This window comes from Zootoca vivipara, chromosome 6 (genome assembly GCF_965207765.1).
Source record: "Zootoca vivipara chromosome 6, rZooViv2.hap1.1, whole genome shotgun sequence".
NCBI classification, from domain to species: Eukaryota; Metazoa; Chordata; class Lepidosauria; order Squamata; family Lacertidae; genus Zootoca; species Zootoca vivipara.
This window is the reverse complement of record NC_142589.1, coordinates 94,176,602-94,190,492: the sequence shown is the minus strand read 5'-3', so window position 1 is coordinate 94,190,492 and position 13,891 is coordinate 94,176,602. Positions and strand designations below refer to the sequence as shown.

At 51.8% G+C, this 13,891-nt stretch overlaps 1 protein-coding gene across 9 annotated transcripts in view; it reads right to left on the bottom strand.

Moving 5' to 3' along the window:
- Positions 1-10,037: 10,037 nt before the first annotated feature.
- NFIC (nuclear factor I C) overlaps positions 10,038-13,891 on the bottom strand; it is a 119,769-nt gene continuing 115,915 nt past the window's right edge. For 6 of the 9 annotated variants that reach the window (XM_060275304.2, XM_088673083.1, XM_060275301.2 and 3 more), the window contains exon 11: positions 12,767-13,776. In XM_060275304.2, coding sequence (XP_060131287.1) covers positions 13,759-13,776 — 18 coding nt within the window. In that variant the 3' untranslated portion in view covers positions 12,767-13,758. Of the gene's footprint in view, positions 13,777-13,891 lie in introns of all 9 variants that reach the window. The other 3 variants (XM_088673085.1, XM_060275305.2, XM_088673084.1) reach the window with 1 other exon arrangement.

Sequence of the window (13,891 nt, the reverse complement as noted above, 5' to 3'; positions counted from 1 at the left end):
TAGCTTATTTAATTTTTATACATTTTTTCTCATTTTTTGCAACTTTTTTCTTATTTTTTTTCACCCTTTTTCTTATTTTTTTCTTATTTTTTTAATTGTCCTTTTGGAATTTTTTTTCTTCCTTTTGCATAGGGGGTGGGGGTTGAAGAGAAAAGGAACGAAAACCAGAGCCGGCTTTCGGATAATGGTACATTTAAAAAAAAAAAGGAAGGAAGGAAGGAAGGAAAGTGCATTGGCTAAACAAACAAACAAACAAAAAACAGTAGGCGTATGACGAATGCTAGAATCAAATATTGTGAAAAGCACTGGAGAAAAGCAAGCCTGTGTGTGCATGTGAGTGAATGGGAGGCCATGGTGAGCCCGGCTGAAATGAGGAGGGATGAACTGCAGTTTGCTGTGTTGGCGGACCGAGATTATTTCGTTCCCTTGGGTACGTCTACGCTGTATATCGACACCTCCACACAAACCCCAGTCGCTCAATGAACCTTGGGAACCATAGTTTAGCCGGACGCCTGGGAACTGTGGGTTGACGATCCCTGCTTGCAGCATGACAGGGCCGGGTTCAAAAGTTCGTTGTGCTCAGAGTAGACTCCTTGAGGAACGAAAGGATGGGGTTGACGCAAAGGGCCCATCAGTTCCAGATGCAACTTTCCAATACACCTATACTCTGAGTCGGGTTCTGTGCAACCCACTGTTCCCAGCAGAGAAGGGCCAGCCGCTAAACCAGTTTAAGGCTGCGGTGTAGACGAGACGCCCCTGAGGCCAGATCCATTTCCTCTTTAGCCAGGAAACGGTCCCAGCTCACTCCTCCCGGCGGGGGGCAACACTGCGTATACGTGCGTTAACTTAGCAAGCAGCAAGCGAGAGGCAGTAAACTATTATTGCGACATCTGTAAAATATAAACGACAGAAGTGTGTTTGCGCTTCACCGATGGGAAGAAAACGAACCTTGGGTCAGATATACGGAAAAAGAGGGGATTGGGGGAAATAAAAGATTGAAGGAAATGAGAATCGTCACCAGCTGAATTTTTGGCCCGACTCTGAGAAACATTCTTGCCTCGGTTACCCGCCCCCCCACGCTCCCTTCCTCTTCTTCTTCTCCTCCTCCTCCTCCTCCTCCTCCTCCTCTTCCAGACTACGCAATGACAACAGGGAACATGAACACAAAAGGATAAAACTTCACAAACGGAAAAGTGTGGCTCAAGGTCTTGGGGGATGGCAACATCCCGGCTGGGCAGTGCTGTCGAAGAATGAGGTACGGGCCGATAAATCTGTCAAGTCTTGGTTTCCTCTTACTTATATCCCCTCTATCGTAAATCCGGTCTGCTCAATTCAATTTCGGCATCTGTTTGCTTTTAAAAACCCGCTCACATTTCTGCCCCTATTAATATACAGTGGTACCTGGGTTTACGAACTTAATCCATTCCAGAAGCCAGTTCTTAAACCAAAGCCATTCTTAAACCAAGGTGTGCTTTCCCTAATGAGGCCTCCTGCGCTTCCACTGTTCGGATTCCGTTCGTAGACCGAGTTCTCAAACCAAGACACTACTTCCGGTTTTGCGGAGTTTGTAAACCAAATCGTTCTTCAACTGGACTGTTCTTAAACCAAGATAACAATGTAGTTGCTTTGTAGGCAATTTTGTCTCAACCATGCATTTTCCCCCTAACAGACAACTGACTGGAATATAGTGCATTATATCTATAGGATTTTCCCGGGATTCCAATGACGAAATTAGCGTCCAGTGGGAATTTTTTGGGAAATCGGCAAAACGTCCAGGTTTCTTGAAACTCAACAACTTCCCCCCCAAAAGCTAAACAACTTGAAATACGGCAACATTTGCAGGACTGCACTGCAAAGTTTGAGGACACTTTCAAAGTTTGAGGATGCTTGGATTTCGAAGGACCGCAGGATGTCGGGTTGATCGTATTGAAAAGCGAACCAAATTAATTCCCTTCCCTGACTCTTTGATGGTTGCTAATCACATCTGCGTCAAATCATTGTTTCATTTGTAGTCAAGGACAGTTACCAACTCTTTCATTTGTATAGCTGCAATTTCTTTTTAATTTCTTGGAATGCGTTTTGTGTAGTCAGCCTTCTAGCTAGATTTGGATCCGATTGCATTGGATTCCTTTGCTTAGGGAAAGTTCTGCAAGTTTTCCTGAATCAGACCGAACTCGTAATAGGGGCGAGGGGGGCGTGCCAACCAATTTAGCCCCGCCCACCTGGCCCCTCCCCCTCAAGCAAGCCCCGCCCACTCGATCTACCCCTCGGCCAATCTTGACAGCACTGCATCAGCCAGGAGGGAAGTAGAATGAGGGGTGCCAGATCTCTCTTCCCAGTATTGAATTGGGGGGCGGGGCGGGGATAATATAATAGCAACACAACAGATTTACAAGAGCAAAAATTACCCGGGGTAGATAGGTGATTAGGGCTCAAGGAAACACAGTCCAGCAGTAAATTTCATAGGCACAGCATAAATTATATTTTTGGTATTCCAGAATGCTGCTGGCTTACGTTTCCTTGGCGCGAGTATACAGTTATTGTCCTTGTTGTATTATTGTCCGGCGACAGGTTATGGGACCAGTGGGGATCAGAAGTCGCCCGGAAAATCACAGCACACGCCACAACCTTGTAGGTTCGAGACAGGACAGGGAAGCTTGGGTGTGTTACCAGAAGGAAAGATGGCTGGAAAAACAAACAAACCACGACTGATCCCGATAAAAACCTTATTTCGAAAGGCAGCCCCCCCCCCCCACAAATAACAACTTCCCCCAAACTCTCAGGGTCTGGGGAAACGGATGCAGCGATCGACAGAGCAGTCAAGCAGCCGCTCCTCCGACTGGCGTTGGAGGGCGAATGTCACGTCCACTCTTAATCCGGTTTCAATCCGGATTCTGACTGCGATGGTGGTGCCTCCCTCCCACTCCCACACCGCATTGTCTTTTTTCGGCGTCCTCGGCTAAACCGGATTCGGAGCGGTTCCGTCAGCATTTCACAGGCCGAATCAGTTCAGAAGCGGCTTGTTTTGGAAGGAAGCTGGGAGAAATCTGGGGATGAGGCTCTCCTGACATAAACATGGGGGGCAGAAGCTGGGGGTTGTTACTGGGACATAGTCTCACCCTACAAGCCTCGTGTCCGGCCGTTGTCAAACGGCAGCTTCCATCAGCTTGCCAATATTTTTGTGGGGAACGCTTGCGGTGTCTCCCCCCCCCAACAACACCATCTCAGACCTTTTGAGGACAACGGAAAACCCTAAATCGACTCAAAACCCACCGCTTCTTAATTTTCACTCGGACAACCCCACTCCCCCAGCATCTTGTGGAGGGGGGGGGAAAGGACCCCCCACCTCGAATCCACAAATGTGCAAGTTAAAAGAAGCTGGTGTGTGTGTGTGTTTTCCTTTCAAAAACAAAAAAAGCAGCAGCAATTTAATAAAATTATATTGCAAAAGAAGGTTTTTTTTCTTTTTAAAAAAGATATAGATATATATACACAGTGCTCCCCACCCCGGCCACGTTGCGAGATTATCCTGGCTTCCAAGGAAGGATTGTCAGTTTAGACTCCGGCCAAACCCATTTAAAAGAAAGAAAGAAAGGGGGGGAAGGACCTATTGTTTTAACGAAATCGCCTTGTCGGGGGCCGAGAAGCAATTTTGGGCGGGAGGGTGGAGGCACCCACATAGTGACACATCAGATGCGAGTCACCGCATCACCCGGGCGGCCAGAACTCCCCCCCCCGACATAGCACCATAAAGGTAAATACAATATTTTGTACACGATTTCTCTCCCCTCTGCTCCCGCGGGGCCCTTTCGAACAACCACCCCAAAAGTATAAAAAAATTGTAGTGCATGAGGAAGGCAAGAGGGCGCCACCGAGCGTGTGCCTTGCATAGAAGTGGGAGTAGACTTCCTCGGGTAGAGTCCACAGTATGAATGGCGCTGCGGGGAAGCTCTCGTCGCCGACGGTCAGGGGCAATGGGAGCTTGGCGTGTCCCTGGAGGACCAGGGCAAGGGGACCTCCTGTCCTTGCTCGAAGGAACATTCCCCCGCTGCACACGATAGATGGAGGAATGCCTCTATTCCGAAGAAGCATTCTCTCCCACGAAAGGGGAATGCTTCTTCAGAACAGGCAGCCTTCCCTATGTGTCCGGACTCTCACAGCATCGAGGATGCAATTCAATTCAGGAGCTGTCGGAAGGCCACAGCACCCCACACACATTATATGGGGAAGCGGGATGGGATGCCCCCCAAAACACCCCAGGGTTTCCTTCTTGCCACCCGCCCTTCATCCTGTAGCCTCCCCCCTTCCTCGCCTCCCTGATTGTCCAGAGAGCTGCTTCGCCGACGGCAGCTCGCCTGGGGAGAGTCGGAAATCGCCTCCAGGCGACGGGGGTCACCGCTCATCCTGCTCCCCTATAAAGAGCTGCCTCTCTCCCCACCCTCTAACTTAGTTCCCAATTCCGTTTACGGTTCCCGTGGTTCCGCCCCCTTCCTCCTCCTCCTTTTTTTAAAAAAAGTTTTCTGCCTTGGAACAATTGCACACTCGTCCTCCTCTCTTAAGACTGCCTGTTCCCACCCGGGGGTGCCAGAAATGAATCAATAAGTGCAGCAGCTGCAATGGGGTTGCATAGATGTGATTGCTGCAAGTCTCTTTATCTGTGTGTTGTGTCTAAGGTTTTTTTTTTTGTGTTCGCGGAAATGCGGCCAAACGCCTTAATGTTATTTTTAAAAGGTGGGGAGAATCTCGGCGCAAACCGCCTCACTTTTTCCCTCTTCAGCCAATGCAGGAGGCTGGGCTGGTGGTGGTTTAGGATTAGAGGCCCTGTTTTCTGGGTCTCAGCTCAGGGCCAGAGTGCCTGGAGAGGATTCCAGGTTTGATCCCTGACGGCAGTTCCCAGCAGGGCTGGGAAAGGCTCTCTGAAACACTGGAGAGCTGCTGCAAGCCAGTGTAGGCGGTCCCGAGCTCAATGGCCCTGGGGCCCAACTCAGTATAAAGCAGCTTTCTACTTAAACCAACCCTTCACCCAGGACAATGAGGACTAGAATAATGCGTGGTTTTTAGGGGAAGCCTCTAGCTTTGCATGCAAAGGGTTGCAGGCTCAATCCCCGGCAATCTCCAGCTGTATTTACAATCTGCCTATGATTTCTTTTGGGGGCAGCGGCCAAGCAGGAAACACGGAGGGAAGGGTTAAAAGCCACCACCTGCCAGGAAAAGGTAAAATCTTCACACCTGCGAAGCTTCTGCGTTTACGCCCAAGCCTCTGCTCTGCGGAGAAACTCCCATTTGCAGCCTGTAGATTTGCGGCAAAGGATGGGAGGACTCCATTGGCCCCAACTTCCCAACAGTCCCCCCCGGGCAGTATGGCCTAATGGTCAGGGCAGATGGTAATTGCAGTTCAGAGACATCTGGGCGGTCACAAGTCCCTGCAAACGACACAAAGCTGTCCTTTCTGGGGCTGCAAGTACGAATTGTGTAGGTCAGTGGGAAGTTGGGGGGGGGGGCAGGACGTTCTCTCTCCAGCGGCACCACCTTGGGAGAAGAAGTCGAAATCTGTGACGGCTGCCTGGGCTGTGGTTAGTAAATAAGGTGCTTTGTTTTATTTTATTTTATTTTATTTTAGATCCCTCTTCCATTAGTTGCTGGTCAATAAACCAGCAGACCAAAAATTAAGTGCTTTTTAATAATAATAAGTAGGTGGACTTTTTTTTAAGCATTTGGGGGGTGGGTGTAGATGGATCCAGTAGAATTATAGAATCATAGAGTTGGAAGCTGGGGTGTCAACATGAATAAAATATTGGGGAAGGGGAAGTAAGTATAACCGATTGCATAACTGATCGCAAGACGCACCATTTGAACGGCGAGGCCCGTCAACTTTTGGGGAGAGGCGGTCCCCTCAAACAGTTTATTGCCCCCCCCAAAGGGACCTCGGCCCCTAGGAGTTGGCTCCTATAGTTAGAAGGGACCCCAAGAGTCCTCTGCAATGCCAGACTCTCCACACATGGTTCCCCATCCAGTTTGAAACCACACCGGACCCTGCTTAGCTTTGCAAACGTGCTGGCTGCCTTTCTTGCCTACAGAATATTCTTAACCTGAAAGTGCATTGACGTCCATCAATGTGGCTAGTGCACCCTGGTTAATTGTCTTACCTTGACAACGTTAGGGTTTTTAAAACAGCGTTTCCACCCTACATCTATTGCTCCCTGGCAAGGAAGGATCACTTACACACTCTCTCTCTCCCCCCCCCCCCCGGTCTTAGATTCAGTTCTCCGCTTTTTGCAGCAATTCACCCAAAATAAAAAGCCCTCACGAAAATTCGCCAGCATTTTTTCATGCAAATTTATCCGAACACATTTCTACTACACGCGGTTTTTGACTGCCGCGCACATTTTCGTGAGCCGTCCCCCTCCTCGTTTAATGCATTTTTTAAATTTTTTTTTTTTGGCAATATGTTCTATGGCTGGAGAACCGTGCTTGCAAAATTCAGGTCAATGCAAATTTCGGAAGGCAGGTGTGTTTCGGTTTTCCTTCGGGAAGGGCGAATCTAATAGCTCTGCATTTCAATGCGAGCTGAGCCAAATTTCTTACCCATCCCTGGGAAGGGCTGGAGACAAGCAGCAGGGCCGGGGCATCTTGGATTCAACAGTGTGCCAGTTTTCATTGGTGTGAATAGGTATCTACTGCAGAGAGCTAAATATGGTTAAGTGGGCGAGGCTGTCGACATGTCAGTCACCTGATCTCATGATGAGTCCAGGCAGGACTAATTTGACCCATGTGTTGCAGATCCTGGATTGTGTTTTTAAAAATCTCTTGGGGTCTCCAAACAAGGAAGACCGCTGTTCGCTTTGGCAGCCTGAGTAGGTAGTATTCTGGGATGTTGGGAAAGACGTCCCCGCTCAGAGCTTTCCCGGAAGCCGGGTGCCATGGAAATATCCTCTTTCCCCTCTAGTTTCCCCTTTTTATAAAACATTCAAACTACAGCCACCCTCCTACCTGCTCAAAACGAACGGAAGCAAGCGAAAGATGGCAACGGATACGGCTAGCGCACAAATTTCTGCTTCCCTACCTTTGATAAACTTTTCAAAAGAGATAAATTAAAGCAAAACCCACCTTAAAAATCATGCCCTTGGCTGTTTAGTTTTAGGGTGTGCAAAGCAGTCTTCAGAGGAGTCTACTGTTCTCTCTCTGCATGAGTCACTGAACCGGGCACGGCTTCTCCTAGGAGATAATTTTATTCTGCCGGGCCTGGGCTCTGAAAGGATGACATCGCCTCACTCCCACCAAGGACAGGCCAGTTGAGAGCAGGGCTCGGGCCCCGATCCGGCACATCCCTCTTCCATTCTCACCAGCCACCCCCCCTCCCCAAGCAGTATTGCAGGCACAGACCAAGCCAACCAAACAGGGACTGGAAGACAGCCAAGCCAGCAGCGACTCGCTCAGAGAGGCGGCGAGCACCCTCTTCTGCTCTCAAACGCCCTCCCTGCGCTGCCTGCCTGCAGGAGGAGTTAGCTGGCCTGCTTGCAACCTAGAGCATGTAAAGACCTTTCTGTTGAAACAAACAACACCCCCCCCCAAAAAAAACCTAGAACCTCACGGTATTTGCCTGGAACTCGCCCCGCTTTGAAACATGCACACACCTATGCTTGACCCTCCCTCTATCTACTCCAGAGACCGAATGTCGAATGCAAGGGGAAAAAGGAAGTTGGGGCTGGAATAAGCTCTCCAGGGATTCCTTGCAACCCCCCCCCCCAAAAGCCCCAACCAGTCCTTCTCTGCCACGCTTGCCAACTTTGATCTATCAGAAAGCAGAAGTCAAGATTTGCAGAATTCAAGCCTAGCCCAACTCTTCCAATGGGCAGGGCGATTTAATTTTGTTGCCGCTGATGGGTGGGCAGGGAGGAAATCGTTTCTGCCGCCCCATGTTGGCAATGACCGGGGGTGGCTGCGCAGGATTCAAATTCTCATTGTCTGTCTCTCCGGGTGTGTGTGTGTCTACACTCAGTCTTAGTACACCAGCTTCTCCCCCCCCCCAAACAACCCCCACCCACGGGTATTTTTAAAAGTTTTGGTGAAGCGGAACCTCAAGCGGCAAGAGCAATCTATCTTAAAAGACACTGGGGGCGAATAGCAAGGGACGGGCTGGTCCCACTTTTGGGGTGCCCGGGGGGACAATCTGGGACGATCATGTTGCAAATGCTGTTGACAAGTGTTTTTTGGGGGGGGGGGTTGCTGCAGGCCAGCGATTCCCGAAGCTCGTATCTCCCCGCTGGGGGGGTCAGCGAGATTCTGGAAGGGGGCAAGGGGGCAGCCAAGGGGCACTGAAAGACCAATACTGTTCATTCGCTTTGTTGAGTTAATTCAACTCAATAGTTTTGATTGGGTTTGGTATAAGTGTGAGATGAATTGTGACTGCTTTGAATTTCATCCTGTTATTATGCTCCTGCAAACCGCATATTCGAATGCTTTTTTTTATATAGGGCGGGCGCTGGAGATGAGCTTATTATGGGATGAAAGGGGTGGAATCCTGGGAAAAGTTTGGGAACTGCTGGTCTAGACAGACCCTGCGTCTCATCCGGGCTCAGAGACCTCCAACTTTCTTTCGGAGAAATGGCAAGAGCTGTTAGACAGGGGAATGGCCTCCCTCGGAAAGGACTCTCCTTCCTTGGAGGGTTTCAAAATTGAAGTTGCGTGGCCTTCTGCCAGGGATTCTGTTTAGGGAATTTTTTTTGACATTTTAGGGTGTTTTTAATATTCTGTTTCGAGCTGGCCGCATGGGCTGGGGAAACCCAGTCAGATGGGGCGGCGTGCAAATAATAAAATTATTACTATTACTATTATTATTAGCTGTGATCCCTGCCTTGCAGGGGGCTGGACTAGAGGACCCTTGGGGTGCCCTTCCAACTCTACAATACTATGATTCGCTGAGGGAGAAGCTGAGCCAGTGCAAACAGGACTTAAGCGGGAACAGCAAACAGCCTCTCATTTTGGGGTTTTTTTTTCTTTTAAAAGGGGATATTTACCGAGACCTTTTTCGGGCGCCCGGCGAGTTCCCGGCAGGCACGCTGAGCTCTGCCTTGGTGACTCCCAGCACAAAGCTACCTCAGAGAAATCAATCGCTTTGAAATGTGTGGCGACCCCCCCCCCAAAAAAACCCAGACTTGCTGGCCATCAAAGGAGTCCCAGCAGAACTCTGTACATGCTACAAACATCCAAAGCGAGCTCCGTCGGCAGACCGCGAGACGTTGAATCTCAGGGTTGTGGGTTCAAGTCCCGCGCTACAGGGGGTGGGGCTGGATGACCCTGTGGTGTTCCCTCCAACTCTATGATCCTGTGTGGCCCCCGAGGGCCGAAAGCCGTTTGAGAGCGGTCCCAATTCACCCGCCCTTGTCGCCCCCGCGGTTGCCTCTGCTTCAACAGGTGAGGCAGGTTGTGGCAAAGGCACAAAACCGCCAAACCTGTTGAGTCCTAAGAGGTGGGGTTGGGCGCGTGTGACCCTCTCCGGCCCTCTCCCTCCGTGGAGGGGAATTTGTGCGGGGGGGGGGCAACCCTCTCTAGGGACAAAGGGGGGTACAACTGCCCCTGCGCCTCGTGTGCATTTGTGCGCAGGAGAAGAATGAACCCGCACCCCCTTGAACCCGTGTGCTGCGTCCCTCGCACGAAATGTGCCCCACCTTTTTGCACAAGCCCAGGACACCGAACCCCCTCAAAGCCATCTCTGCTCCCCCCCCCACGGCCTCTTTAAGAAACTTCCGGATCAACACAGAAAGAAAAGAATTAAAAACAATCGAAAACCCTCGTTTCCCTTCCTCCATTGCAATTTGCCCTCCCGCGACCCCGTCCGTAATGCTGATTTTTTTTAATTTTATTTTTTAAAAGGCAATAAGTCCCCCCCACCCTGTATACCTCCCCCTTTTCTCCCCACCCCACCCCATACACGCATTAAAAGCATGCAAACAGATCTGTGCATTAAATCTCATTAAAGTTAATACATTTTTTTTTCTGTAGAAGGCAAGGCACATTATGTGGTATAAAACATTATCTTTCTCTCTCTTTTTTTGTTTTGTTTTTTTCCTCTCGTGCAAATTAGGGTGGGGAGGGGGGGCGAGGCGGGAAGGGAGCGGTGGGTTTCTCTCCCCCCCCCATTTCGTTCCTCAGATGCGGAGCCAAGTTTGGGGGAAAGGCGAGGGGGCGGGGCTTATGTATTCTTGCCATGCACGCATTCTCAGCCAGCTGATTGGTTGAGCTAGGTCACATGAGTTCCTGTCCCAAAAGCACCATGCAGTCTATAGTGGTAAAGGGTTAAAAAATCTCTCTCTCTCGATTCCTTCTGGAAATTGCAAATATACACTTTAGGATTCCCATTTAAAAAATAATAACAACCCCCCATGGGAAGACCCTCATAACCAACTATGTGGTTTAATGTCAGCTTGGAGAAAGCCCATGGTGGGGTTTTTTTGGGGGGGGACACGGGGTTGTGGGGTGGGCTACCTTGCTCCCACCCACTACTGGCTAAACCTGGCGTCGACATTTCTCATTATATAAAGGTGCAGAGATGTAAACAAGAGCCGCTGGAAACCGCCCTCCCTTTCCACCAAACGCTGCCCCCTGGAGGTGGGGGTGGGGTGGGGCGTGGGGTTATCTAGCAAAGTGTCTCCCCCTCCCCCCTTGGCCTCGGAGGAGGAAGGGGAAGGGTCGGGGAGGAGGTGGGTTTTTGCATATGCAAACGCAAGCCCCAGGTGGGCGGAGAAGCCACAGCCCCTGAGGAGAAGTCGCGAGCGACGACGTCGGAAGCATCATTCAGAGGGGCGACAGGCACTGCGGCCCCAAGCTCTCCGGCCGCGAAGCTGGACTGAAGACAGAAGATCCCGGGAACAGGGGGAAGTCCTCCTGGGAATCCGCCGCGGAAGGTCAAAGGTCCCAAAAACCTCTGCTGTTTCGACCGAAGGAGCTCCCACTGGAAAGGTCAGCACCTTTTCTCAAAAGCTCGCAACTCTTCGTCTTCTCCTTCTTTTCCTTTTTGTACATCTGAAGGCTCAGAGGCTCCTGGGCAAAGGAGATTGGGTGCGCCACAAACCGGTTTGGGCCCAGCAGTAAAATACGATAAAATATAAAAACCAGAAACACCCCCCTCACATCTCAGATCTTTAAGCTAGGAGACGGGAACAGATTCGAGACTTCTGGGAGAGTAGAGATTCTGTTGTCCTGGAGAGGATCAAAATGCCATCTGGGTTCTTCCTCGGATACATCTAGGGTGCAAAAACATCCATCTCTTTTGTACCAGTTGGAGAACCGCCATGGCTTCTCCCCCAACGAACGCTGGGAACTATAGTTTGGAGAGGGCAGGCAGGGAGCCTGCGGCCTTGCAGGTGGCGCTGGATTCCAAACTAGGGAGTGTGGTTTGCGGCTTCCAAAACTTCCTTCTCCTTTCTTGAGTGTTCCATGTGTCCTTTCCAGCTGGTCCGCTTGGGCGGCCGTTGCAGGATGACGGCCGCAATGCCCTCTTGCTCCTCGCACACCCCTCGATGGCGGCTTTCGAACACGCGGAAGGGAAACTCCCCGGGGTCGTTTTGAAGGATCTCCGCTTTGCTGAAGAGGAGGGACCCTTCTGAAGCGACGGTGGTGCCCTCCCCCCTCCGACTTGGCAGAAAACTCTGGAGCGGCCCGGCATCGGCGGTGCCACACAGACTCCCTGGAATTCTACGAATTCTGCGAAGGAGGGGAGGAGAACAGGTCTGTGGTGTTTTAAAGCTTTGGTGTTCGCTAGGAAAAGAGGGAGTCGAGGGTGGTGGTGGTGGGGGGCGATGCTCTCGGAGCACTACAGTTCCGCTCGGCCCGGATCGGGGCCTGCGCGCCCGCGGCCGCTGCTCTCTCTGTAACCCAGCGAGGAGGACTGGCGCGTTAAAAGGTAGGCACTTGAACCAGTCAAAGATGGCTTCTGGGCTCCACTGCCTGGGGCTTGCGGGCAGGGGTGGGGGGAGGGGTGGAGGGAAAGGAGAAATTGACCAGAGTCCTTTAGGGAGGGGGCAGCTATGAAATAAGGTATCGCCTCCCGCTCCTCTGCTGGATTTAGCTCTTTTGTCCTGAAAGACTCGCTCTGATAAGGCCCCACCTTACCACCACTCTGTGCCTCCCTGGTGGTTTCCTCTTGACCCCCCCCCTCAAAGAATAACAAAAAAGCACTACAGGGAGACGGCCTTCCTTACCTCCTCCCCCCCCCCCCGCACATGAACTCCCTCCCGTCCCCATCTTCCTTTCTCCTCTTCAAAGTGCATTTCCTACAAAAATAACAATAATGTGCGATCCTTATTAACAGCCACCCCCCCGTCGCCATCCACGCCACCCCCTCACATAGCTGGTTTAACTATAACATGCATAGCTCTTTGTACACAAGGGCTGGGGGGGGGGTTTGCAGGGAGGGTGGGCGGGAGGGGGGAGGAGGCCACCAGCTCGAGCAAATCCCTCCGCAGCCCCCTTTGCCCTCCCAACCAGGGACGGGGTCCTCAAGGCGCAACGCAAACCCTTTCGCAACCCCCACCCCTCCCAAGGGGTTTTGCCGAGCGGGTGGTCAAAGGTGGCGACTTGAGGGGAGATGCGGGCGGCCGCCCCAGCCGCAACCCCACTCCCCGCAGGCCGGCAAGACTCCGCGCAGGCCGAGCAGAGCGGGCAAAGAACCCATTCTCTCGGCCTCGGGTTCAACTCTGCCCTGTGTTGGAAGAAGACGCGTCACGCCAACCCAACCCAAGGCGCCTTCTATCTCTGCAGGGTTGGGTTTTTTTTTTTTGCACGCGCAGCGTTTGGACTCCACCTGCTCCAGGGTTGCGCTCTGCCTGTGTGGACGTGGCTCGGGTCTATCCCACAACAGACAGCCCCTTTTGCCAGACCAACCCTGCCTCCGGCCTCCTCCCCTTCCCTCCCCTCCCAACCCTTTCCCAAAAGATGGCATCTTCCAAACGCGCTTTTACGCATCCTGCTGGGGGAAAGAGCGCAGCCGCGAAAACGCGCTCCATTCCTCCGCTGAAGAAACCTCGCCAAGCACCCTGTCATGCGCTGGGTGCCGCGGGCAGAAAACGCTCACGGGGAAGCAAAGCGTAGGTTATTTTGTGGGGGGAGGGATGGGGGGGGACGGGCACAGCATAAAAGGCGCCCAGCTTTTCTCTCTCGCAGGAGAGGGGGTTTGCTACCTCCACCATCTCAACGCGTCGCGGGGATCCGTTGCGCAGTCCGCCTCGTGCGTGCCGCTCCGTCTTCTCCAGAGAAGAAAGGGGAGGGGGGTGGGAAGGTGCTCGAGGGGTCGGCAGCAGGCCAGGAATTACCCCCCCCATCTAGTCTCTCTCTTTTCCACCCCTTACTCCCAAGAGAAGGGGTGGGAAAGATCAGGAACATTTTGCATATAACATCCCTTTTGAGAACGCAGCAGGTGGGTTGGCCACGAGGCGCGAAGGGGTGATACGTCCTCTATCCAAGTAGTGTTTCTTTCTGGCCCCCATGACTCGTCTGACGGGGTTGGGGGCCGGGCAGGTGGTGGGGAGGGAGAGTCTTCTCTTCGTTCGTTTTTAAAAACATTTTGCAAAAGTTTAGACCTTCCTCCCGCGGTGCCAAGGGCTCCTGAAGCCAATTCCCTCGTTGTCCCTCTCTCCGCGCTGCCACCAAGGTTTGAGCCGGGGTTGGGAGTGGGGGTGCATCGTTCTCCTCGGAGGAAGCCCAAAGCCCGGGAGGGGGGGTGAGGGGTGAGGAAGATGAAGGTCCAAATGAAAGCTGCGGTTAACCTAAATACCAGGACTGGAGGACAGGGGTGAGAGAAAGAGAAAGGGGAAAGATGAGAACATTATTTGGTGGCAAGCAATCGAGATTGTACTGTTAGCTACACACCCACTATTATTCAATATTACTTTAT